Here is a 27,559-nt window from a genome sequence, read left to right on the forward strand (position 1 = left end):
AAATCCCACCAGGCTCAAGGTTGACTCAGCCTTCCATCCTTTCAAAGGTAGGTAAAATGAGGACCCAGATTGTGGGGGCAATAAGCTGACTTTGTATAAATATACAAAAGTATGAAGGCTATTGCTTAACGCATTGTAAGCCGCCCTGAGTCTCCGGAGAAGGGCGGCATATAAATTAAAGCAAAAAAAAAAAAGAAAGAAAAGAAAAGAAATCCCACCTCCTACTTTCCCACACATGAGAAGGTGGGAGCATGAAAGCTTCTGGCCTAATATGGCTTCCAAAGCTGACATGTGGTCTGTACAGGTAGTCCTTGACTTAGAGCAGTTTGTTTAGTGACCATTCAAAGTTACAGCGGCACTGAAAAAAGTGACGTATGACCTTTTTTTACACTTACAACCATTGCAACATCCCCATGGTCACATGATCAAAATTCAGAAGCTTGGCAATTGGCACCTATTTATGGTGGTTGCAGTATCCTGGGGTCTTATGGGGAAGCCGGATTCACTTAACAATTGTGTTACTAATTTAACAGCAACAATTCACTTAACAACTGTGGCAAGAAAGTTCATAAAATGTGGCAAAACTCATTCAACAAATGTCTCACTTAGCAGCCTAAATTTTGGGTTCTATTGTGATCGTAAGTTGAGAACTACCTGTATAATACTAAAAAGGAGGAGGAGAAGGAGGAGGAGGAGGAGGAGGAGGAGGAGGAGGAGGAGGAGGAGGAAGATAGGTTTGCCTTCACTTAGTACCAATCCATAACATAATTGCATTAATTTTCTACATAAGAACAAATGGCAAACATTTGCTTTTATGGGAGAAAGTAAAAGAGTGTGAATATATAGAAGCATGTATAGAATTTAGCCATATACAATACTGAATTGGGATGATTTGGGTGCTAGGCGAATTAAATCCAGTTGTAGAACAAACCTAAAATTGATTTATTCCCCCCCCCCCAAATTCTTTATCAAGTGATGGGAGAATTTGTAGGAACAGAAAATCTGTTCACACATAATGGGATGACATAATAAAGTTGGCTCTGGGCTTAGCTGTGCGTCTCCGGGTTCAGTGTTTGCTGTTTGTGGTGTGCCCACTTGTAGCATGGAACAAACTCTGTGTGGGTTGAATGAGTCCTTTTGCATTTGGCCAAAATAAAACATTGTCTATGTTTTGACACTCCCATTATTCAGTCTTCCCTACAACAGATTTGGATGAAAGAGAAAGGTCAAGGAAAGCAGCACTTATTCATGTTCCCTCTCTAAGAAAGCCATATTAACCACAGACCTCGGAAAAATAAAGCAGGGTAGCCGCTTAATGTTCTGGTACTTTAAACATTCCTGTACTCCCTGTGCTGATTTATTGTACCGCATGTTCTACTCCCGATGCTCTAATCATTGGCTGATTCTAACAACTTGTGTAATGGAAAGGTCTTTTTTTTTTTTTTGTTAACAAACCCTGGGAAACCTTGTGACTTTTTTTAATGCTCACTAGATCAATGAATATTTTAGAAACTCCTTGCTTAAATGACCTTCCGTTGGATGATCAAACCTTTCTCCCATTCTTCCTCTCCTTCTCTGAAAGAGAAGCTTGTAATTAGATGAAATGAGGACAGACTATGCATAAGTATCTGCTTGGCTGGGATTCCTGCCCAGAAAGGAAATAAATGAACACTTTGAGCTGGTCAAAATCTTTTGCATCTTTTACATTATTGACAGGTTTATGGTTTGACTGTGGAAGGCTGGAGAGTTTATATATACTGTATACAAATCTCTCTCTCTCTCTCTCTCTCTCTCTCTCTCTCTCTCTCTCTCTCTCTCTCTCTCTCTCTCTCTCTCTCTCTCTCTCTCTCTCTCTCTCCCTTCCTCCCTCCCTTCCTCCCTCTCTCTCTCCACACACACATATACACATCCCACATACACACAGAGAGCAAGAGCTGCTGATTCTCAGCAGTCTTTCCAACAGACTGATTTTTTAACAAAGTAATAATACCTTAGATATATATCCTATATTAGTAGACAATACTATTCTCACATCTTGTACTGTGGTAGAAATTTTGGTTAAGTCCAAAGGAACTAATTCTGTTTTAGCTGCTTGTAAGCAGATCATGAATGATTCCATATTTATATCTTGGAAACATTTCAAAGGGTTACTAATGAACATACTTAGCATAAATTACAAATAACACTCAATCAGAATTTCCTGTTTATTTTTTATTATTATTTTTACTTGGTAACAGAGGTCCATTCTCTGTAGTAGTTTAGGGCTAACTAGCTTATTGTCCTGTTCTTTAAATACTTTAAAGAACAATTCATGGCAGCAGCTGATACTTTTCATCTAGGCTAAACAGAATAACCGTGTGCATGTCTGTTCTTAAACAAAGTGAACACAGGAGTCTTGGGACAGTCACAGGGAAGCATAGCTTTAGATTGCAGGTTATGTAGCTGAATTTCACTGAGTTCAGTTTTTTCAGTGGGACTTAAATTTATGAGGAGACATGGATAGCGATAGATCTATCCATGTAGGATCAGGTCTAGGCCTATCTAGACAATATTCTGTCTGCTATGAGAGATGCACAAGTAGAAGATCAAGGTAGCCCTTCTCTCCAGTCACTGTTCCTGTGCATTTAACATGTAGAGGCTTACCAAATTTTTATATTTAAGCTCCAGAAAAGAAATGATTGAATATAGGTATAGAGAATAATCAATTAATTGCATTTAATTTTAATTACATGTGAAACAAACTTGTGTTTTGCCTTGGTCAAATTTCCTATTTGTTAGGATGCAACATTAGATATATGCCCTGCCATCAAAATGTAAAATGTGTTCCTTGCCCTTCCCACCAAACATTATGTACCCCTGTAATCGCTGAAGGGCTGAAAAACAGATTATGATGTGGAAATAGACATTGAGATTTGTTAATTGTGTATGAACATAGCCTAAAAATATCAAAATCCAAATTCTGAAATCCTTCATCAGGAAGTACAGTCAATAATATTAATCTAAACAGCAAACAAGCAGCTTAAAAAGAACTTTCTGTTATTGGGGTAGCATTACTAAAATATTTCCTGTGGTAATTATTTTTTTTGGTTTTTTTTTTGTGTTGTTGTTAATATCTTCGGTATTTGGAAATCTGGGGAAAAACGCTCTGCAGATTTAATGCATGTATGAATTAGAGAAGAAAATATACTGAGTTATTTTGATATTTATCCATCCATTTTTCTAGTCAAAATCTACTCACTGAGGTAGCCTCTGAGGTAGCCTAATGATTTACTTTTGCGATCACCACTAAATGATATAAATCTTAGTTCCTTTCCAGAAATTAAGGATGGTTTTGTTTTTGAAGAGTACAATATTTTTTTCTTCTTTTTTTGTCTCAGCCTTCAGCTCTGTGGGAGGTCAAGGTAGGGGCAAGTGATACATTGTGTGTAATGTGTGTCATTATGAAAAACCCACAACTTAGTACTTATGTCAAACATCAGAAAATAAGTGCATAAGGGGAGAATTTTTCATGATGTCACCATGTGGATGTCATCATTTTTACACCATCTCAGTTAGCTGTGGACACCTACAGTCTCAGCTGCTTCTGAGTTATAATAAGCATACATTTGACCTAGATGTAACTGGAAAGACTGCCTCTTCTAAAAATTGATTGACTTTGGTCATTTAAAAAAAATGTTGACATTTGATTGTGGGCAACTCTAATTGATCAAAAGACTTTTAACTGCTTAATTGGAAGGCATTTCAACAGCAAAGTGTTTGTGCTAGTCGATGAATTGGATCTACACCGCTGTAATTTCAGTCTAGCGTAGACATGGATGAAATTGACAAGATCTTGTCAGTTTCCACTTCTTTTCCCCAGGAAATCAGTGCAAACACAAAGGGCTTGTACTAGAATGTGTATACACATTTTTGTTTCTTGTTCTTATTGTTTCAGAGTTGGCAGAGGTAATTTTTATTGTGGGTAAATTCCAAATTGCTTTGGAGGGATTGAGAGTGGAAGTGGTAGCAGCATAGAAACATCCAAAACAAAGAATTGGGCCAACAATACAATCCTAGATTTATTTTCTTGGGAAATAATTATGAGTTTCAGTAGAGTGTACTCTAGTATTAGCATAAACAAGGATTTCTGCATATGGGATGTATCTGCCTATCTGCAATATGTTTAAAACCATGTGCCAAATCTATACCTTACAATTTCTTTTGTGAACTCATCCAAATGTGTGGCAGAGAATTGGGAGAAGCCATGAGGTAGACAAGGGAAGCTGCTAGGTAGAGGAAAACACAAGTGGATGTTTAACGCACTTTAAAGTTTGAGAGATACCAAAAGGATGGACAATTCACAGATGCACATTGCACACCAAATGCACGGTTGACTTTAACAGGTGTGCAGCTTTCAGAGAATGCTATAATTTATAGCAGGAGTCCCTAATCCCTGGTCCACAACTGGGCTGTACATCCCCCATCCGTGGGATGCAGGCAGCACACAAACCCATGTCCCCTCCGGTCTGTGGAAAAACCTTTATCCATGGAACCGGTCCCTGGTGCCCAAAAGGTTGGAGGGGCGGGGGAGCACTGACTTACAGGATATCAGTAGCTTCTTAGTGATTTAAGCAGCTCATTTAGCAGGCAACATATACAATATCTCTGAAAATTGTAGTGATAATCACGGTGTGTGAACCTGACATTGAGCCTCCTCATTGTAAAGTCCTATCTTTACAAAGTATATTTTGCCTGCTCCTTCTGTCTTTCTCTCTGTTTTTCTATTCTTTCATTTCTCAAGCTCCAACAACCACTCCTCCAAAGAATGTGGCTCCTAGCATGATACAAATAAAAAGTCCACTATTTCAGAGAAGGACATAGAGATGCATAGAGACATTGTTATACTCTACATTATTTAGAGTATCCTTCATAGACTCAATTTAAAATTTCAGTGACTTACGATGTCCCTTCTAACTGAGTCCCATCTTTGATACGTCCACCACTGATTGGAAACCACTGCCCTAGCTTATCCTGATTTATTTATCTCTGTGTTCCTGCATTTACATCACAATAAGTAAGCTGTGTCATACAGTCCAGAACTATTCTTGATTACTCAGAATGAATTCTGTGCTGAGCGTAGCTTCCTCCAAGTCCCCAATAAGTGGGTTTAGGATGTGATGATGTTACCTAGTTTTGGTAATGAAATATCTGCAAGAAAAAAACCAAGCTCAGAGAGCACCAAGGACCCCAGATTTTGAATACTTCAGCAACCACATGCAGTCAGTCATTTTTTAGTTGCTTACTTATTAGTATGAATGGTTTAATTTTATTTATGGATTCATTTGAATTTATTAGCTGCCCAATTCTGTTGGACTCTGAAAATTCAACTTTATGAATGTTGTAATGCATGCTTGAACTTTAAAACAGATATTTAGCCTCATTTCATTTTTTTTCCCTATGAGTTCAAAACTTAACAGGAGCAACCCAACAGCTTCTGATCACATATCATAATTTCCTTGATGTCAGTTCTGGAGCTACGGCAAGGTTTCTATGTGCATGTTTTTTAATTGTGCAGTAAACTGAATCTAACCCTTCTACAGTTCAAGAAAGCTTTTAGTTGAATGGCTCAGGAGACAGACTGATTGCCTGTTATGTTTTGTGGAGATGTCTCCAGAGAGAAGCATGTTAGATCCACATTAAATTGAGAGTAATATATGAGGGGCTATCACAGCAGGTACATGCTCAAAATAGCTTCAGATTCCTATAGAAATGATAGGAGAGGAAGCACAACCTGTTTCCACATCTGGAGCAGCCCCCTTTCTCTCTCACTTCCCCCCCTTCCCCCCAGTGACTTTCATTTTTTAATGTTATCTTGGAAGAAAATGCGGCTCACTTGCACATAATTCTCTTGTTGCATCTTTAAAAGTCTGTCTCTGAAGCCATTCTATAACATACAGTGTAGGATGATTTTAATTATCTGTCTCTCTCCTTTTAGTGTATGCTGTTGTAATACACTCTAAATGCTTTTCTTTATCCCTCCACTCTTTTATTACTGTTGGTCTTTTATGATTCTTCACTTGCGTTGATTTTGATGGCACAAACTTGATTGATTTCTTGAGATTCACACATTTAGAGTTCTACAGCTCTCAATGAGAAATTGAAATAGTTGGAATAAAATAAATAAAGGTCATAAAGTATCAGTTGATATACTAAAACAAAACAGTAGCATTAAAAAGGACTGTTTTCCCCCCCTATGCTAGCGATGCCAACAAATAATATTGGTAAATATCTCAAGTTTCCGTTACTTGTCTTAAAGGCAGCTGGGAAAAAAAAACCTAAAGAAAGGCAGATTTTGTTAGTGTTCTTTTCAGATGCTCTTTTCCTTAGGGATTTTCCTTGTGGTGTTGTGACATTTTAAACGTACATGAAAAATAGGAATCTGTGAGCTAAACTGTTTATGTTTTTTTCATCATAGGACTTTCCTGACATCCAGTTTCTGCTGCTCAGAGTCATCTTTCCCTTGCTAAAAAACTCATTTATATCATTTATAGGTAGTCCTTGACTTGCAACCATTCCTTTAATGACTGTTTAAAGTTACAGCAGCATTGAAAAAAGTGACTAATGATCAGTTCTCACACCTATAAGTGTTGCAGCATCCCCACAGTCACACTTCAGGTGCTTGGCAACCAGCATGTAGTCCTGGGATTGTCATTTGCAAACTTCCCTGGGAGCTTCCAATAAGCAAAGTCAATGTGGGGAAGCCAGATTTGCTTAATGACCTCTTGCTTTACTTAACAGTTGTAGTGATTTGCTTAACAACCACGGCAAAAAAAAAAAAGGTAATAAAATGGGGCACAACTCATTTAACAACTACTTTGTTTCACAGCAGAAATTTTGGGCCCCATTGTGATTGCAAGTGGAGCACTATCACTTGCCCTTCCTGAAGCATGATTCTATGGAAAACCAGTTTCATATCAATGCAGAATTTGCAAATCTGCATGACATTGCTCTCCTTCCCAAATGCAAGCGAAATTGGTGGATTTTGGAGGCCATCCAATTGGAATCCTGGGAAGGACCAAGCTCAGAGTCCATTACAAAGACTTCTCCGGGGACCTACCCATCGCAGTCGTCAAGGAGACCCGACCAACCCTTCTTGGAGTGGAGTGGTTCAAGCCTCTAGGGCTCACCATTGGCGGGATTAATCAGATTAGACAGAGCGAACTCGACAAGCTCCTAGGGGACTTCCAGGACGTCTTCAACGGGAGCCTAGGTAAATTTTTGGGGAAACCCATTTCATTTAATTTAGATCTAACAATTACTCCAATTTGGCTAAAGCCCCGCAGGGTTCCATTCACCCTCCGGCCTAAAGTTGACGCCCAACTGGACAAATTAATCACCCAGGGCATACTGGAGCCGATTGATCATGCCGCATGGAAGACCTCCATTGTGACCCCAATGAAGCATGATGGATTTGTGTGTATCTGTGCTGATTATAAATGCACCATTAACAGGGCATTACAGCAGAGCGCATACCCAGTCCCAGTGGTGCAACATCTGTTGCATTCGCTAGGGAGTGGAACCATATTTGCAAAATGGACCTGGCCCAGGCTTACCAGCAACTGCCAGTCAATGAAAAAACTGCGGAGGCTTAGACTATTGTCACTCACCGGGGTGCATTCAAATGCAACTACCTCCAATTTGGAGTCAGTGCTGCCCCAGGCATTTTCCAATCGATGATGGAACGCCTTCTGCAAGGCATTCCAGGGGTGGTGCCATACTTTGATGATGTCTTGGTCTCTGGCCACTCAGAAGCCCAACTACTGGAACAGCTCAGGCTTGCCCTGCAGCGGTTTCAGGCGAAGGGTCAGGAGAGACAAGTGCATCATCGGGGTCCAGGAGGTCGAGTTCCTGGGCTACCTAATTGATAGCAAAGGCATCCACCCCACCAAAAGTAAAGTTAAAGCAATTCACGAAGCTCCAGCCCCCCAAAACAAAGCAGAGCTTCAGGCTTTCTTGGGACTACTGAACTTTTACAGTGTCTTTTTAAAACAGAAAGCCACAGTTGCTGAGCCCCTCCATCGACTTTTAGGGAAGGCGATTCCTTGGAAATGGGGGGAAGGAAGAAGAGTCAGCTTTCCAGAACATCAAAAAACTACTCTCTTCGGACAGCGTCCTCATGCAATACCATGGGACACTCACCCTGTTTCTGACCTGTGATGCCTTGCCATATGGAGTTGAGGCTGTCCTCAGCCACCAACTTCCCAACGGATCAGAAGCTCCCATTGCGTTCTTTTCGAAAACAATGTCCACGACTGAGCGCAACTACAGCCAGCTGGACAAGGAAGCCTTGGCCATCGTAGCTGGCATCAAGCACTTCCATGAATACCTATACGGAAGAGCATTCACCATTGTGACGGACCACAAGCCGTTGCTGGGACTCCTCGCAGGAGACAAACAAACGCCCACCTACATGTCGCCCAGGATGACACGCTGGGCCATCTTCCTCTCTGACTACTTGTATAAACTGATATACAGGCCTGGCAAGTCCATCTGCAATGCCGATGCCCTCAGCAGATGCCCCATCCAAGAGCCAGTGGAAGACCCGGCACCCACTCTTGGACTGTTCCATATTGATGATGACCAGTTGTGCCCAGTTTCATCCACCACCGTGGCGAAGCACACCCAAAGAGAAAAAACCCTCAGGCAAGTCATGTCCTGGATCTTGAGGGGCTGGCCAACTGGGAGAGTGGGCGAAGAGTTCAGTCCATTCATGCGGGAACAACAAGAACTCTCCACAATGCAAGGATGCCTCCTCTGGGGCGACAGGGTGGTGATTCCCCACATCCTACAGAAGAAGACCTTGGAGGCACTGCACAGTGGGCATCCTGGCATCGTCAGGATGAAGGCCCTGGCACGGAGCTATGTCTGGTGGCCAACGCTGGACAAGGACATTGAAAAATGGATCGCCAGATGTGACCCATGCCAGGAGGTGAGACCGGCGCCACTGCAAGCTCAGCCAACGGAGTGGGAGATGCCCAGCAGCCCCTGGTTGAGAATTCACATCGATTTCGCAGGACCAATAGATGACAAGTTTCTTCTCATCGTGGTGGATGCGTTCTCAAAATGGCTGGAAGTAATCGTGATGCCCACCACCACGACAGAGGCCACCATCAGGGCACTCCACCAGCTGTTCACCACGCACGGCCTTCCAGACGTCCTGGTCTCAGACAATGGCCCCCAGCTCACTTCCAAGACCATAGAAGACTTCTTAGCAGAGTTAGGCATTAGGCACGCCCTCATCGCCCCTTACAGGGCGGCAGGAAACGGGCAAGCGGAGAAAATGGTGAGACTCACCAAATACACACTCGCCAAAATGGGCGCAGGAGACTGGCAGGAGAAAATTGATAAGTTCCTGTTCGCCCAGCACATCACTCCGCACACCACCACAAAGAAGAACCCGGCAGAGCTCCTGATGGGGAGAAGACTACGATCACCTTTGGATCGGCTACACCCCCAGTACAATCCGCAGTGCCAACAAAACAATGCCCAGCTGCCACGGACTTTTGGAATCGGAGATCCGGTCTTCGCGCTAAATTTCCAGGGCCCTCGGAAGTGGCTGAAAGGACTGATCGGGAGAGTGACCGGTCCGAGATCATACAAAGTGGAGCTGGAAGACGGACGAACCTGCAGGCATCACATCGACCAGCTCCGGAAAAGGTGGAGGGGAGTTGAGGAAGACCAGCCAGACGAGGTAGGCCTGCGCCACCCCGGCGAGGTAGACTTCCACCACCCCGATGAGGTAGGCCTACACTACCCCGACGAGGTAGGCCTGCGCCACCCTGGTGAGGTAGACTTCCACCACCCCGATGAGGTAGGCCTCCACCCAGGTGAGGGAGGCCTGCACCGTCCCGGCGAGGTAGACTGCCACCACCCCAACGAGGTAGGCCTACACCACCCAGCCAAGGCAGGCCTGCGCCACTCCGGTGAGGTAGGCCTACACCACCCCGACTGAGTCAGTCCGCCAGGGGTCCGGAGTGCAAGCCGAAGAAGGGAGGAAAGAACCCAAGGACCTACTACGGTTCAGCTGCCCAGCCCGGGTCCAAGGCGAACTTCAGCGGCCGAGTCTCCATCATCCCAGCCAGGGAGAGGGACTCCGCCACCCGCAGGACAATCCAACAAACCCAGCTGGAGGCGCTGGGCCAGACCTAGCGTACTTGACGGCCGAGTTCCAGACAATTCCATGTCGGGAACTGGAGAGGGCGGGAGCCCGACCCGTCCGGATCAACAGCGAAGCAAGGACTGAACCGCGCAGGTCAAGTAGGGTTAGACGCCCCACCTACCTGTGCGACTATGTGACCTAAGTCGGCTTGACAGACTGAGAACTAGGAGGGGAGGGGTGTTGTGTCTTTATATGGGCATCCGCCGGTGGTTGGCTAATCCAACGGCGGGAAGTTTAAATGAATGTCATTGGCTGGCTAGCTTGCCAGAGCTGTATATAAGGAGGGCTCGGCAGCACAGCCGGCAGTTCCGTATGAGCTGAATAAAGTGCTGAACGGACCTCTGCTGAGTCGCATCTTCTTTTCCCTGTGCCAATCTAACAATTACCATGTGGATTAACCCCCAAATAGACTTTTACGATGGTGGTTCTTTTGAAACTTAAAAGGGCCCTTTTCCACAGATGTGAACATGATGCTCTGTTTCCACTCTGTCTTATGAAATACCCCCTCCCCAGTCATCTGAAACTGGTAATTCTCTCCAGGTCTGGTGACACCTGGAGAAATATTCCCATAACAAACAAATCAGAGTTTTCCCAGATGTTTATGTTCTTTAAATCAATAAGAAAGAATGTGATTCACCGAAGGCCTCAGATTGCTCATGGAGAAGTGATTTTAATCCTCCAATACCTTCCTGTCCAAGATAGGTTACAGGCATCTCTTCTCTACTTAACTCAGCTGAAAGGAAGCCCATATATTATTCTGGATAAAAATGTATTTAAAACATACCTCTTATCAGATGTATTCAGGTAAGACTGCATACATCTATACTTCTAATGAATTGTTGATAATGTTATTTGAATTGATTAGTTATATTTTAAAATTTTGCTAGTTTTTCTTGTGGGTTTTTTTTTTTTTTTTTGCCTTGCAAAAATAAAGGAGGAAAAATAAAGGGGGAAAAAGCTAAACATACTGTAAGTCTGTGCATATCTCTGCAGATGTAAACTCTACTGAAGTCAACTGGATTTATTCCCACGTAAGTAATATTGGGCTCATAGTTTACAGCTTTAGGGTCACCTAGAGGCCTTCCAAATGTTAATTGTGCTTCCAAAGCCTTCTAAAATATTACCCACCAGTTTGTAAATTGTAATGTGACAGGATAGCTGCTAAACACGCAGGGAGTCATCATTGCAATAATATTAAATTAATTTCGAATTAAATGTAATCAATTTAAGTTTCCATTTATGTCTTTATCGTGATTCTATTCTTTTTTTAAAAATTGCATTCTCCAATATGCAACTCAAAAATAAGAGCAGCCCCAAACAGATGTTTCAGCCTAGAGAAGTATGCGAGAGACTCCTCCTTCTTATCACCCTGTGAGATGCTATTTATTTATTTAATTTAATTAATTAATTTATTTTATTTTATTAAATTTCTATACCGCCCTTCTCCCGAAGGACTCAGGGCAGTGTTCAGTCAGAAATAAAACCATGACAATATAAAAATTAAAAGCAATTTAAAACAATCAAATAAATTGGCCGAAAACTCTAATAAAACAACCCATTAAAATAGTAAAAATATTATTATTATTTAGGCCAGCCCTGCTTGTTGGAATAATAATGTTTTTAGGGCGCGATGAAAGGTATGCAGTAGGGAATCCTATGAATCTCTGGGGGCAGCTCATTCCAGAGGGTAGGGGCCCCCACAGAGAATGCTCTCCCCCTGGGGGTTGTCGGCCGACATTGCCTAGAGGAGGAGCCCCTCTCTGTGGGAGTGTACCAGTCGATGGGAGGCTATCGGTGGCAGAAGGCGGTCTCGTAGGTACCCAGGTCCCAAGCCATGGAGCGCTTTGGCTTGGCCAACCAGCACCTTGAATATTTATTTCCACCCTCATATCTAGTAGCACCTATAAAGCTGAAATTTCCAGCCTGATGTCCCCGAAATGTCTTGATATTGCACCCAGCACATAGCAGGAGAAGAGTGGAAGGAGACTTTTGACAGAAGGCTCCTGAGAGGATTTTTTTTTTTTTACTTTTACTTTTGGTAAAAGAAAAAAGTTGCAATGGACTGGTCAAGTGGTTACATTCAGGTTTTGTGAGGAAATTATTTCTGGTAGAAATTCTCCTGGATAGGTATCAAATGTAGGAGGAGCTTTTTTAGGATCTTGAAATACAAAGTTTAATAGGGAATATAAAGGTGAATAAAGGGACCATATACCTGGACCCATATACTTGAACAACCAGTTTGCAATGGGATCGTGTGCGTGCTCTCGCTTCGCTCGTGCATGCACTGAGCTTCTGCGCATGCACAGAACCTTCTGCACATGTGCAGATGATCTATGACGACATCTGGGTGGGCGGGCGGAGCCTGCCCCCGGTTTTACTACCGGTTCATAAGAACCGGACCAAACCGGGGGCAACCCACCACTACTTGGACCTACAAACTCTCAGCTTCGGAGGGAGATAAAAATGGCCTCCCTCAATAGAATAAGAGAAGCTAATAAACGATAGAAAGGAATGCTTGGAGTAGCTCATATCTGTGTACTTTTGGTAAATATTTTCTTTCTTTTGTGAGCCATATCTACCACCATTACTGAACTGATGCCTAGCCATTGCATCCTTATTGAATGCCAGGTTGGTGTGTAACAAGGCTGACTTCATTCATGGTCTTATAATGGATGAGGATGCTAACCTGGCATGCTTATGTGAGACCTGTGTAGGTCCAGAAAGGGTCTATTTCCCTAGGATTATCCCCATTTGGATTTTGCATTCTGCAAAAACTAAGACCCTAGGGAAGGGATGGGTTTTGTGTTATTTGAGGTTTCAGCCATTTCTGATACCATCAACCATGGTATTTTATATCAATTCTGGAAGTTGGGATCTTGTGTCACTATTTCATGGCAGTTATTATCCTTCCTTTGGGGCTGGTTTCAGTCAGTGTTGCCTTGTGGGGAGAGGATACTCTCTAGTCATGGGGTTCTACAAGGGATTCTATTGATGAGTTTCTACAAGGCTTGTTTCCTGTCTGGTTCAACTACATGAAACCTCTGGGTGAAGTCATCCACAGATTTCGGATGCCATATCATCAATATACTGATAGTATCCAATTATATCTGTTGACTCCAGGCCAACCAAATGAGATTGATGAAGTTTTGCTTTGGTGTTTGGAGGCCATAGGCCTGGATAGAGAGGAACTGATTCCCACTCAATCCTACTAAGACAAGTGGATGTGTGGACCACGTGGATATGGGAAAAATTACATTATCTAACCTTGTACAGGGATGCACTTCCCTATTCAAGAATGGTGAGCATTCTGGAAATCTTCCTCTATTTATTTATTTATTTATTTATTTATTTATTTATTTATTTATTTATTTATTTATTTATTTATTTATTAAATTTTTATACAGCCCTTCTCCCAAAGGATTCAGGGCGGTGAACAGCCAAGATTAAAATACATACAATGTGAAAATTAAAATAATTTAAAAATATGATTAAATTAATGTGGCTTCCTCAATTTAAAACCCCTTACCCATAAAATTAACCAGTTAAAAATTTTAGGCCAGCCCGGCTTGCTAAAATAGAAAAGTCTTCAGGGCCCGGCAGAAAGCACGGAGGTCCGGGATCAGTCGTATCCCTGGGGGTAGCTCGTTCCAGAGGGCGGGTGCCCCCACTGAGAAGGCTCTCCCCCTGGGAGCCGCCAGTCGACATTGCTTGACCGATGGCACCCTGAGGAGACCCTCTCTGTGGGAGCGTAATGGCCGGTGGGAGGTTATAATAAGCAAGTGGCAGCTGTGGTCAGGAAGGATTTTGCATGCCTCCATTTCAGAGGTGGGTTTCAGCAGGTTCTGACCAATTCTGGAGAACTGGTAGTGGAAATTTTGAGTAGTTCGGAGAACCGGTAGTAAAAATTCTGACTGGCCCTGCCCCCATCTATTCTCTGCCTCCCAAGTCCCAGCTGATCGGGAGGAAATGGGGATTTTATTTATTTATTTATTTATTTATTTATTTATTTATTTATTTATTTATTTATTTAATTTTTATACCGCCCCCTCTCCCGAAGGACTCCCGAAGGTTTTGCAGTAACCTTCCCCTAGAATGGGGTGAGAATGGAGATTTTACAGTATCCTTCCCCTGCCACGCCCACCAAGCCACGCCCACCAAGCCATGCCTACCAAGCCACACCTGCAGAACCGGTAGTAAAAAAATTTGAAACCCACCACTGCTCCATTTGGTATACCAGTTGTGTCCTTTCCTGGGCCAGGATGCGTTTCAGATAATCACTCATGCCTTAGTGACCTTGGAACTTGACTTTTGCAATGTGATCTACATGGAGCTGCCTTTGAAGACCACTCAGAAACTTCAACTGGTGCAGAATGCAGTGGCACAATATGCTCATGTAACACCTCTGCTTTGCAAATTACATTAGTTACTACTATGCTTCTGAATGTGATACAAAGTGTGAGATTATGACCTACATGGCATAGGTCCTAATTATCTGAAGAACTGTTTATCCAGCTGGTATGAGCTGACAGGGTTGGCAGTGACAATTAAACAGTGTCATCTGTTGGGATCCAGGAAGCATGCCTTCTCTGTAATAGTACCTGCTCCTATGCTGATTTCAGTGTTCTGAAACACTCAAAAGACCTGAATGTTCTCCAAGACCTTGGGTGAGATGGATGGGGGAATGTTGGAGGGATGTTGGAGGGAGTAGGTGCTAGTAGCTGGAGTTGCTATTTGTTCTTGCTCTTTATTCCCTTTCTTATCCTTTGTTATTACCATATGTTATATTCCTTTACTGGAAGAAATATCCATCTGGGTTCAGCTCCAAGTGGGGAAAAAGACACTGGAAACATGGAGACTGCTTGGAAAGATGGTTTAATGGTGGACAGGATCACATGGTTTGAGTTCCTGAACAGAAAAGGGCAGAGATGCTGAGCATGCCTTGGTTTTATGCCCCCTCTGAGCTTTGAACTTCCTAGGGCAGAGGAAGAGTATCCTGATTGGTTGTCAGACTCCCTGGGGGTTGGGGTCTTAGCTAGCCTTGCTGGCTGATGTAATCTTCCCAGGTGCCATGTGGTGAGTTTCTGTTGCTAGATGGGTCCTATTGTGTTGCAGATGATGGTCCATTGACAAAGGTGGGGGGTGGATTGGGTTTCTGCCTCTGGCTCATTGACAAAGGGTGGGGGAGGGGAGGCAGGAAGATGGGAGCTGCTTTGTCTTTAAAACATTTTTCTACATTTCTCATCCAGGGAAATATATTCTGCCTTTTTAATATTTCCTAAAATATTTCATTCTTCTAGGAAAGGCATGGGTGCTAACTTCCTACACCTTATATTTTATATTTTGTGTGGTTTTATTGCACACTACCCAAAGTCAGTTTGGAGTTAGATGGTACGTATATTGAATAAATTAAATGAAATTGAGCAAAGAAAGTCCAGGGAGAAATTACCTTGGTCAAGGTGACCTTCTCCTCTACAGTTTGTTCATTCCAAGTGACTGATCAATTCAATATTCCTCTATTTGTTGCCCCTGAGGTAGACCCTCATAGTATGCCTAACCAGCAAGACCACTGCATCTGGTGGGCATCAGAGGAAAATTACAGCATTTGTTTATGTTATTTTAGGTAAAGCTGTCTTACATTGAAATAGTGAAAAGTCTTGTCCATATTTAATGGAGGACGGTTGCCACTGTTGTTGAAAAACCAAGTTGCCTTAATTGAAACCAAGCCTGCACTAAGTAAGATGGGTCAGACAAATATGTGGGGGTAGATAAATTAGATTTACCTTTAAATTCATGTTAGACTAATTACAGTCTCTGTATCTGTCTGTCTGTCTGTCTGACTGTCTGTCTCTCTCTCTCTCTCTATCTATCTATCTATCTATCTATCTATCTATCTATCTATCTATCTATCTAATCTCCTGTGTAGGTAATAATTTTTCCCTTGTTCCATATAAAACATAAAATTCAGTGGCAACTTGGAAGGTCTGCATGCAGCCTTGGAATCTGACCTTATTAACCTCTACTTCAAGGTAACTAGAAATGCTGCTTCTTTTTTTTCCTAGGAGTTAAACCTCCTATTCCACTCTTTTGCAAATCATCTTTGGTTATAAATGGTTTCAGGACTTCACAGAGCAAAATAATACTTTATGAATAAACTGTTTCTAGCTTCGACAACCTGCTCAATAGATGTGCTTATCAAAGTCAGGGACGGGCATTGCCTAGCACAGCTGCTAACTTGTTGTCCATGAAGTAACTTTACAGGGATCCTGAATTAAAGGGCACTGCAGTTCCCCCAGCAGTAGAACGGAATTGTATGTATGCACTGCTTACATCTTGCTTGTACTATCTCTTTATATCTTAATGTGTATTTTACTAATTTTTTTAAAAAAAATCTCATATTAAACAAACTAAAAATTGTTTACTGAAGAATAAACAAACCAATACAAAGGATGAACATAATGCAGTAGAATAGCTAGAGCACAGAATTTTAAGATTGAGGCAATACTAACAAAATGTTAGCAAGATTTTTAAGTCTTGGGCTTCTCCTCTCCGCTGCCACAAAGTACCTTAAATCTCTTAATCTAACCTATTCTTTTTGCTTAATTTCATTGTGAATACAATATATTCATGATGCATAAATATAGCCCCTATACATTGATAGGAATTGTGTTCTGTGCATGTAATAGCTTGGCAAAGTTCCATTTACCCCAACTGTTATTGATATCTAACTCTGAATCATAAAGTTAGTTAGCGTTTTCTTATTCTGCTATATTTTTTATACTGGGAAAAGAAAGGAAGTGGGAGATTACATAATTGCTGCAGGATATCTGTTAACACTGTACAAATGGAAAGCCAAAACTCTAAAATGTAATGTCTTTGTCTCAAGTGTTGTGGCTCTCCCTCTCTAATTTTGCTGTGAAGTAAGTAGACAAAATATCCAGGCCTCTTAATGTGCTCAATATATGTGCACGTTAAAAAAACAGGATGAGGTTTGTGGCACAGCTGCGGCCGCCATTTTGCCTTTTCTGACCACACCCTGTGGACACTCCTGAAACACAATCAAGGAAAACTTTCTCTTACTCTGCTGGATTCCATTCTTATTTGCAGACTTCATATTATGTGGCCGGTCTCATCATTGAAGCAAAGCCAACTTTACAGAAGGCAAAACTATTATCAAAAAAATGTGTGGTAGTCCTATTTTGAGGAAAAAAACAGTGTCTGTCTGTCTGTCTGTCTGTCTGTCTGTCTGTCTTGTCCTGTCCTGTCCTGTCCTGTCTGTCTGTCTGTCTGCCTTTGTTGCTAGCAATAATTTAGCCAAGCTATTAACAGGAAGAGACCCTCTGCCTCTCCCTTGGGGCCCCTCACTCATAGCACCTTGGGCAAGAAAAGTCTCACTATCCCATGTGTAAATAGCTGGATGTTGAAATTGTACAGGAAGGATTATTAGTATGCAGCCTAAGTGGATTCAGGATTATGGCTATAGAATTATTTGTCAGTTCCTTGCTCACCTAACAAAATACTAATATACTCTCATTTGTTCTGCAGGGATGATGGAAACATGGAGTTTAGCAAGTGCAATGAAACAGAGGAAATGCACTTGATCCCCTATGTCATGCATAGTAATTTTACACATTTAGCCCCATTTCTAAGACATTATCTGTTCAATTACAATAGTAATAGTATGAAGGAACTTTGGGACAACGATGTGATGGAGCCCAGGAATGGTAAAATAGTGAAGTTATTTTTCTAATTTATGGCTATGTCTTGAAAATTTTACCATTCTGATCAGGGTTCATATTGTATTAGGTATAAATCCAGCATAATGTGCCCAGCATAAAGAGTGTGAACACATTCTTTAACCTTGCTCAGTTTTGAGAATCAATATTTTCCTTTTCCTCCATATGTTCTTTTAAAATTTCTTTTTGTTTTCTTTCTACAGACCTAAGAGATAAATGATTAAGCACACTCAGAGATAAAGCCTTAAGACAGTGCTGTACACTATATTTTAAAAGAACAAAGGCAGCTTGTGTTTTCAGAGATGCTAACATTTAATACTTGTTCTTAATATAGAATAAGTTTTGTAGATGACAGAGTACACCAGGAATGGAACGGAAGTCATATTATGACAAACATACCCTCTCAATTTATGCTGGAACTGTGCTTCTCTTTCTGTAGAGGTTTTCTTCATTTCAATTATCCATTAAATAATTGATTCTTAATTCCATTTCCCATTCTTCCAGATTTAGTTAAATTTGTATTTTTTCCCCCTTTGTAAACTTGTATTATGTACTCATGCCAACCATATGTTTGCCATCTCCCAAAATGATAGTTATAATAATTATGTAACACTAAATGCACAGTTTGCATTTCATAAGCATACAATAACACGGAAAGGACTGGAACTGAAACTGCTATTATGGGCACGTCTAGAGGGCCACCAGAATTGAAAAACTGAATGGATAGAATTCTCTCATTCCACAAGGACCTCATAGAGTTAAAACAAAGGTACTGAATTGGACATTCAAATTTATCAGTAGCTTAGACTGTTAATCTAAAAAAGGGGAAAATTACATGTTTGATAAATCATAGTTTATGGAAGAATATAATATAGGTTTACAAAATTATTTTTATATGATGTAGATTAATAAGCCTATAAAATAGTATTCAAACATAATATCATTGTTTGTATCCATTTTCTGAAATTGACTAGAAGTAGATTCAGGACAATCAAAGTATTTCTATAATCCTTTTGGTAAATACATCTCTTAAGCACTGAAATAGGATTACAGTATATTATTTAGAATATCTCTCATCCATCCTATGAGGAAGGCTATTTAACTGTTTCCTTTAAAGGGTGAGAGAACAGATGAAAATGTTCTGCTGAGTATGGATGCCCAGTTTAAAACTATTTAAATCCAGATCCTTTTAAGTAATTATATAACAACAAATCTTACTGCTTTTCTCCCGTGATTTCTTTAACTTTTGTGCTGTCTTGTTCTAATTCCATGATATGTGGGGGGCACTGTTTGTGATCAACCTAAGACGTGAACAGGGGATCTTCGTTCACAGCTGTTATTTTGAAATATTCTGGTTTTCTTGCTACTATTTTAGGCACAAAAGTGCAGACTAGACAGGCATGAATGCTAACCTTCTGTTGCCAAGACAGCCTTAGATGTCCTCCTCCTCCTCTGTGTTTGTCCTCCACCCACAAGTTTTCTGTCCCTTGTTGTTTACAGGAGCTTTTGTATACTTTTGATTTTACAATTTATATGGTGGGAGGAAGACCTGATTCATGATTCCTATTGGCTTTCTGATCACCTTGACCTAGGAAAACCCTTCCAAAGTTCTCATTTTAGGCAAAATTTTGCCAAATTAGTGCGATGTACTCCCAATGAAACCATGCCAGAAAAGCTTATCATGCCTCATTACAATGTTTTACTGCTTCGGATTTAGGACCCCAAAATAATTGTTTAGATCTGTGCAAAATTATGATAACGCCTTTGTGAGACAACAAAATGGCATTACAGAAGATGTTCTTGGGCTGAAATCATGGGCAGAATTTTGAAAGGGTTAGATTTGAGATTTCATGTGCCATGTTTTTCCAGCTCCCCTCAGCTATTCCTAGGTCAATCTTCCCCACAATGATTTCCTGATGCCTTAAAAAGCCTTCATGTTTCGAACTGCTTGAACTACAGATCCATTCCTCTGGAACAAAACTCTGTTCTAGATGATCATGGCTCTTTCTTGGTTAATTACACATTATTATGGCTTTTTAAAAAAAATTAGTGATCTATCCACAATACAGGTATCTCTTTCTTTGGTCCAGGTATTCAACAGGTTAACTTTCCATCTGGCCACTGTAGTCCTTAGGCTGTACTATCTGGGTTAGGGTACAGGAGATTGGAGACATTCCCCTCCCTGTTTTAGTGGATTAAGTTGCATCAGATTCAGCTTCTCCTTCCCCTTGAAATCTGTGGGCTCATTTGGATTTGAGTCAGCTTGTTTCTTTTGTATTTCTGCTCTTCTGTTTCAATGCTTGATTGGCATTTTCTGTTGTTATTTGTGGTGTGTTTTTCTCAGACTGTCCCTCTGTCAAAGTGTGATAACCTCTACTCTAGAGCACTGCTGGTTTATTATGGTAGACCCATCACTCTTGGGTCAATTTGAGTTTTTTGTAGTATGTTTTGTCACTTTCATTTATTTATTAGCATAGATGCTATACTGGTACATAGCTGTAAGAAGCCTGCATGCCAATCAGGGGTGGATTCTACTTACCTTTACTACCAGTTCACAATGGGGCCACGCGCACACGCACACTCTTCTGCACATGCATTCTGATGACGTCGGGGTCGGTGGGCGGAGCCTCCCGCCAGTTTTACTACTGGTTCTATAGAACCGGTGCGAACCAGGGGCAACCCACCACTGATGCCAATGCCTTTATGGAAGTTGGAATGGGGGCTCTGCTCCTTTTTACATGGCAAGATTGTTTTCAAGCAATCTTTACATATCTCACTAACCAATACGATGCAATAACATTCCCCCAATTGGACTGCCAGGTGCTATCACAGGTATGTGATTTTATGGGAAGTCAAAGTATCTGCTTAAGGTATGAGAAGCTTGTCTTGTTGTTATGTTACCTTTCTGGTTAAAAAGAGATCCTGAATTCTTCTTCTCCTAATTTGCAGTATAAAAGGCCAGATAGAGGAAACAGTAGAGTTGAAAACATTTTATCCGCTGTGTACACAATTTCATGATGCGATTAGTGAGGAGCTAAGCATCTATTATGAACTCTATAATAAAATATTGTGGCAAATATTTTTCTTTCTTAATTTTGTCTCCCAGTCTACTACTATTATTAGCAGTACTCCTAATAGTACTCCTCCTCAATTCCCTTATTGGGGAAATGCTTTGTAGCTCTTAATTTCATCACATATTATTAAAGGGAAGACAAATTAATGTGCCTGATAAACAAAGGAGCAGAGAAAATCTTTCTTGGTTAAGTCAGTAACCATGCTAGGAGAATTGATGGGAAGTCCAAACATCTGAAGAGCGCCAAGATGCTGATCCTTGAATTATGAATATTAACGTCATGAAATATGATAACTTATTTCAATGCAATACATATATTAAATTGGAGCTAATGTCTTCTGGCTGACAGATTTCTCTGCTTGCAATCTGAGTCTGGCGCAGTAAATTAAAAGTGCAGGAGGCCTGCAACCTGGTGGACTTTGAAGTGCTTGTTAGCTTGCCCAAAGCAAAACCATTTTCCTGGCAAGGCAGAATAAACCCTATTCCATCAAAACAGGATTAAATCTCTTCCCACTCTTTTCCAACCTACCCTGGAGTCTTTAAAACCCAGGCTGTGTTAACAGAGCAACCAAGAATGCTGCTGACACCTACTAGAATGCAACACTGGCAACATAATCCTTGCCTGCCCTAAGAATGTACATATGCTGGCACAGGATCATTTGGGAAGTGGAGCTATGGAGGCAATCACAATACACTGCATCTACGTGTTCCCCTTTACAAGTGTAGCTGTGGTATGTGTTCTGCCCCAGCTACGGACCCCAAAGAACTCAGCACACACAAAGTCTGTACAAACCTTAGTTTACTAAAATAAAATCAGTTTTTTTTCCAAACAAAGGCTGTTAATTAACTTTCTTAACAGCCTGCAAGAATCCAAAGAATAAATAATCTTAATCTTACTATGGTTGGCAGAAAGCCCAGAAGCAATTTGCAGGGAACTAAGATCAAGGCACAAAGGAGAGTGAACGGTTGTTCCCTGCAAATTGCTTCAGTTGGCGTTCTTCCTTAAATAGGCTAAGGGAGTGGCCAATTAACCCCAAGCCTTATTTTCGAGGAGACCTCCTCCTGAGGAGCCACTCCTGCCTTTTGGCAGCTCTGCGCGCCCGTGCATCGAGAAGAGGCTCCTCCTCTTCGTCCTCTTCACTTAAGGGAGCTTCTGGAGGTTCTGAAGGCCCTGGCTGAATCCCTGCCTCTGGCACCACATCTTTTCCAGCCTCCTCATTGTCCGACTCGAATGCCAGCTGCACAGGCTGCTGGTGCAGCACCACACCAGCCTCCTCACTGTCCAAATCAGCCACCAGCCCGCACAGGCCACATATGGGCCACAACAGTATGTCTTCAGAAATAGTATATACTTTACAGGAGGGATAAACTGAAAGAACAGAAGTTAGGATCAAAGGGTATGAAAAAGGCACAGTGGACTTGTCCCACAGGTGCTTTTTCAAGAGGCAACTGGATTTTCTTGTTTTTTTCTTTGAAGGCCTTTCACTTCTCATCCAAGAAGCTTCTTCAGTTCTGAACTGAAGAAGCTTCTTGGATGAGAAGCGAAACATCTTCAAAGAAAAAGCAAGAAAGTCCAGTTGCCTCTTGAAAAAGCACCTTTGGGACAACTATGGCCTGGATGACTGAGAATCTCCATAGACGCACAGTATAGTTGTTCAGCTGAATGCCTAGCAGTCAGAATCTCCTATAGATTTTGAAAAGGGCACATTCCCTTGGGACTTCCCCCTTTTGCCAAATTCTGTGGCCCCTCATTATGCAGCGGCTCATTATAGACCCTTCTCAGGAAGGCGAAGCTTTTAAACTAAATAAGGATCTGACCCATTGACCTGACACCTAAGAGAGGAAAAGTGAATGACATGATCCCCTTGGCTTATCAGTAGACATTTGGCACCTCTGTAAGAAGATCCCTTTTGCAGGGCTGCTCCTGCTTCTCAGAGGGGGAAAAAAAGATTCACCATAATGACAATTTTTAGTTGTCAAATAGTGAAAAGGAAAGGAAAGGAAAAAGGGAAGGAAAAGGAAAAGGAAAAGGAAAGGAAAAGGCAAGCCATTAAAATGTTAAGGATCTGTAGATGTACTTTAAAATTTATTGGATGAGTTTTCTGTAAGTTAGATTACTGTGGGTAGATGTAGTTTATTTAAACTAAAGCCAAGCAATAAATAACTTTTAGAAGAGCTTATAGTTATATGATTTAAGATATTCTTCCAACCTAGGTTCTCTCCATACACATCGTCTAAAGGTCCCAAAATCCATCGTCTAAAGGTCCCAGCAGGGTAATGGTGATTGACTAGAATGTTTTAAAAATTGCTTTGTTAAAAGCAAGTTTTTCTCAGAGTGGTTTTTGACTCTACTGGAAAGCATCATATTGGAATTTTTTTTTAGAGGAAGTAGATTCAGGATAAACATCAGAAAGAACTTCCTGACTGTATGAGCTGTCAGCCAGTGGAATAGATTGATGTGAGAGTTCTCTTCTGCAGGAAGAGCTGGATGATTTCTCTTAGAGAGAGATCCTGCAACAAGAGGGATTTGGACTAGAGGATTTCCAACTCTATGATTCTATAATACTATGAATTAGGAAATGCAAATATCTACTCAAAAACTGACATGGCTCTGCAAGGATATGTTCTACTGAAAAGGCTTATTTCATACCGATTTAGGGCCTTGGCTGATCCACCAGCCATTATGAGCTGAAGCCCAATTAAACTGTTACCTTTAAGCATCTGAATTTTGTGGAAGATTGTACCCTGAAATTCAATATACACTTACAGTATTTAGGAATTCTTTCCCTTAAACTTCATTCTACTGTTTTGCATGGGTACTTTAAAAGGTTTAGAGGTGAGTTAGCATTTTCCTTATTATTTATTTAATAATATTTTATTTATTAATTTAACAAAACTTGATCATAAAACCCAGAACAGTTTATCTTGTACACATACAATCACAGATATCACAGATATAGACACTTACCTGTATGCATAAATATCTAAAACAATTACCAAAAACACAATATGCATTTGGTAAAAACATAATAGCAGAAATATTATTTTAAAAGTTGCTGCGTAAAATATTAACACGTTACTGTCATAAAGGGCCTGGGAGAATAAAATCATCTTTGCCTGGTGTTGAAAAGACAAAGAAGACACCTGGCACATCTCACTGCTTTGGGGGCTATACCTGAGATGGCACCTATAATAACATTGATGAATTTAATCAATGTTATGCATAGGGTTTAGCTAAGGGAAAGAAAGCTTTGTGGATTGGTTGGGAGTTTCTTTGTTGTTCATTACTGTGGCTTTCAGACTTTTTTTTCACAGAAAGGGAGTAAGGGGGAGTTTAGACAGGATGCTGAAGTAATCCTCTTCCTTGATGGTGCTGTTTTGCTTGGCTCTGCTTCTGGGTCAATTTGACACTCAAAAAAACCAAGAAAGCACAACATGTTTCCGCTGCATTTCCTTCTATTATTCTCTTCCTGCTTGCTTAAAAGATCAGATGAATGGGAAGGTAGGCCTATCATACCTGGGCTGGAATAATCCATGTGACTGCTAAACGCCAGCAAAAAGACATACTGGACAGAAAACCCCAGTATCTCTCCATCTCTGGAGGTTTGCATCCCAAATATGCCAGGGAATGAATGTTAGCTGGCTATCTTAGTTCCTGGCTTAAGAAATCCTTAAATTGCCCCAGCTCAGTTGATGAAAGAGTGCATAGAAGACTCTTGCAATAACTCAACCTGACCTCCTTCATAGTAACACCCACAAACATTTGGCTCACCATGTTCTTGTCACAAGCAGCTTTGTCTTTGTATTATAGGGGTAGTCAAAGATGACTCACAAAATTACTATGCAGCTGTGCTTGGATTTAGAGATGCCAGTTTACCATGTGGAGACCATGTTTATGTTTTTAAATTCTTCAGTGTGATGGATGATGGAAGGAATAGTACAATACAATCGTTTCATGTCTTAGTCCCTTATCGAAGGGCTTTCATGAGCAGGACTCCATATATTCTTTGATCCATTTTCAGGGTGGGGGTGGGCTGAACTAGAGAAATCCCACTGTGAAATGTTTCTACTGAAGGAATAAATTCCAACCATTCGTGTGTGCTGAATATTAACAAAAAGAACAAAGGATTCTCCCCTCCATGCTACCATTTTCATACCTTTCGCACCCAGGATTGAAAACGTAGTGGTGGTTTCAGAATCAAATTCCTTGTTGTTCAGTTTTAGGGTCTGATAGCCAATGGCAGGCCACAAATGTAGAGTGTATTATAGTTTGTTGGAAGAAATGTCCATCTGGGTTCAGTTCCAAGTGGGGAGAAAGACACTGGAAACATGGAAGCTGTTTGGAAAGATGGTTTAATGGTGGACAGGATCACATGGTTTGAGGTTCTGGGCAATTGAGCACATGGAGAGAGATAGAGAGAGAGAGGGAGGGAGGGAGGGAGGGAGGGAGGGAGGGAGAGAGAGAGAGAGAGAGAGAGAGAGAGATTTATACCCTCTTTTGGACTTTGAGCTTGCTTCCTTTCCTGTGAAAGAAATGTATTCTGATTTTTTGTCAGATTCCCATGGGGCCATGCAGGAGTAACTTTGTAGGTTGTCTTGAGTCCCAGGCTTGGTTGAATCTTGCTGGGTTGATGTAATGAAGAGGCTTTGGGCAATTCCTATTATGGCTTAATGGCTTTGTCATAGTTTGGATTTTGAGTGAGGGCTAATCTTATCATCCTGGAGCTGAAGGTCTTTTGTCTTGTAGATAAGCTGGCACCAAAATATCTGCTGGGGCTGAGTTTCTATGTTAATATTTCTATTTCTCTTTTAGGGGAAATATTCTACCTTTTTAATATTTCCTAGAATATTTTACTCTTCTAGGAGAGGGGTGGGTGCTAACTTTCTACAATTTGGAATTATTTTTGAATTATTATTATTATTTTCGCTGTAAACATCTTATGCAAATTGTTGGTTTTTTTGGTCTATGCCATTTAATTTTGGCCTGTATTTCTCTTCCATCCCATTGTTCACAAATTCTAATCACATGGTGAAAGTACAACTGAACAAATGGTTCATGAATTGGTGAGATGCTATAGAAGCTAAAGGATATATCAAGATTAATCTTCAGATGTACTGCTTAACAATTGCCATGGCTTCTTCCGATGTAACATCTGAACGTCCCTGTGCTCGTATATCTACCATTCTCCAAAGTTCCCCAGGGAAAGGGAATGGTTATTAAATCAGCACATCTGCAATGCAGAAACACCCTGAACAGAACAAAGATCAGAAACAGATGTTTTAGGTAAGTACATATATAGATCAGACAAACCAGCCGAAATCCAGGCTAAGCCACATTTTAATCCATTTTTCAGCAGCCTGGTGCCCTCCAGATGTGTTGGGAGTACGGTTCTTAGAATTCATTAATCAAGCTGCTGGGAATTCTGGAAGCTATAATCCTAACACACCTGGCAAACACTACTTTGGGAAAAACTGTTAATCTCTCTCTCTCTCTCTCTCTCTCATTCATTCATTCATTCATTCATTCATTCATTCATTTTCTATAGTCACCCATCCCAACCAACGACTGTGGGCGCTTTATAAGTTTAAAACTATAAAAACAAAAGAAACATCCAAAATAAATACATACATCAGATGAGACAATTAACCAATTAACAGCAAAGCCCCAAGCTGGGGCCCGTAGCATATTCAAAGCCCCAAACTCAGAACACAGCCAGGTTTTAAAAGTCTAATGAAATGCCAGCAAGGTTGGGGTCATTGTTGTGTAATGAGAACTAATTTATGGAACTAATTTCAACAAGGCTAAGGTAAATTTAATGTAGTCTGGATTTCATTGCATTTATTAGTTTCTTTAGTGACTTCATATGTACCCTACCTATGGAGGGTGGAGAAGACTCCTGCGAGTCCCTTGGACTGCAAGACAATCAAACCAGTCAGTCCTAGAGAAGATCAACCCTGACTTCTCTTTAGAAGGCCAGATCCTGAAGATGAAACTCAAATACTTTGGCCACATAATGAGAAGAAAGGACTCACTGGAGAAGAGCCTAATGCTGGGAAAGATTGAAGGCAAAAGAAGAATGGGATGACAGAGAATGAGATGGCTGGATGGAGTCACTGAAGCAGTAGGCGTGAGTTTAAATGGACTCCAGAGGATGGTAGAGGACAGGAAAGCCTGGAGGAACGTTGTCCATGGGGTTGCGATGGGTCGGACATGACTTCGCAACTAACAACAACAATGTACCCTACTTTCATATTCGTAGAATACTCAAGGACAAGAAAGCAAACACATTCTCGTAAAACAATGTAAATCAATTAAGACAATGGAAAAAACAACCTAGGCAATATTTAGTATGTATCATTTTGGAGCACTTTGAAGACTAGCTGGGGTATTTGAATATTCAAAGCAACTTCTATTTAATTTACATAAAATCAGAGATCTTTTCGGTTCTTGTTTGCTACTTCTAAGGGTTGTTTCCTACATCAGTCTGACGGGAAAAAAAATTCACATAAAATTTCCTTGGCCCTTTCTTCAACAGCTCTGAGTTCCCCGCTAAA

General features: G+C 41.1%; 1 protein-coding gene across 11 annotated transcripts in view; it reads left to right on the plus strand.

Moving 5' to 3' along the window:
• DPF3 (double PHD fingers 3) overlaps positions 1 to 27,559 on the plus strand; it is a 238,132-nt gene that overhangs the window by 33,989 nt on the left and 176,584 nt on the right. Inside the window, exon 2 of one of the 11 annotated variants that reach the window (XM_034417697.3) lies at positions 3,378 to 3,401. The exons of the other annotated variants lie outside the window; for them this stretch is intronic. Coding sequence (XP_034273588.1) covers positions 3,378 to 3,401 — 24 coding nt within the window. The remainder of the gene's footprint in view (positions 1 to 3,377; positions 3,402 to 27,559) is intronic. 11 annotated transcript variants of the gene reach the window in all.

The sequence above is a fragment of the Pantherophis guttatus genome, chromosome 1 (assembly GCF_059756535.1).
Source record: "Pantherophis guttatus breed Tessera chromosome 1, ASM5975653v1, whole genome shotgun sequence".
Classification (NCBI taxonomy): domain Eukaryota; kingdom Metazoa; phylum Chordata; class Lepidosauria; order Squamata; family Colubridae; genus Pantherophis; species Pantherophis guttatus.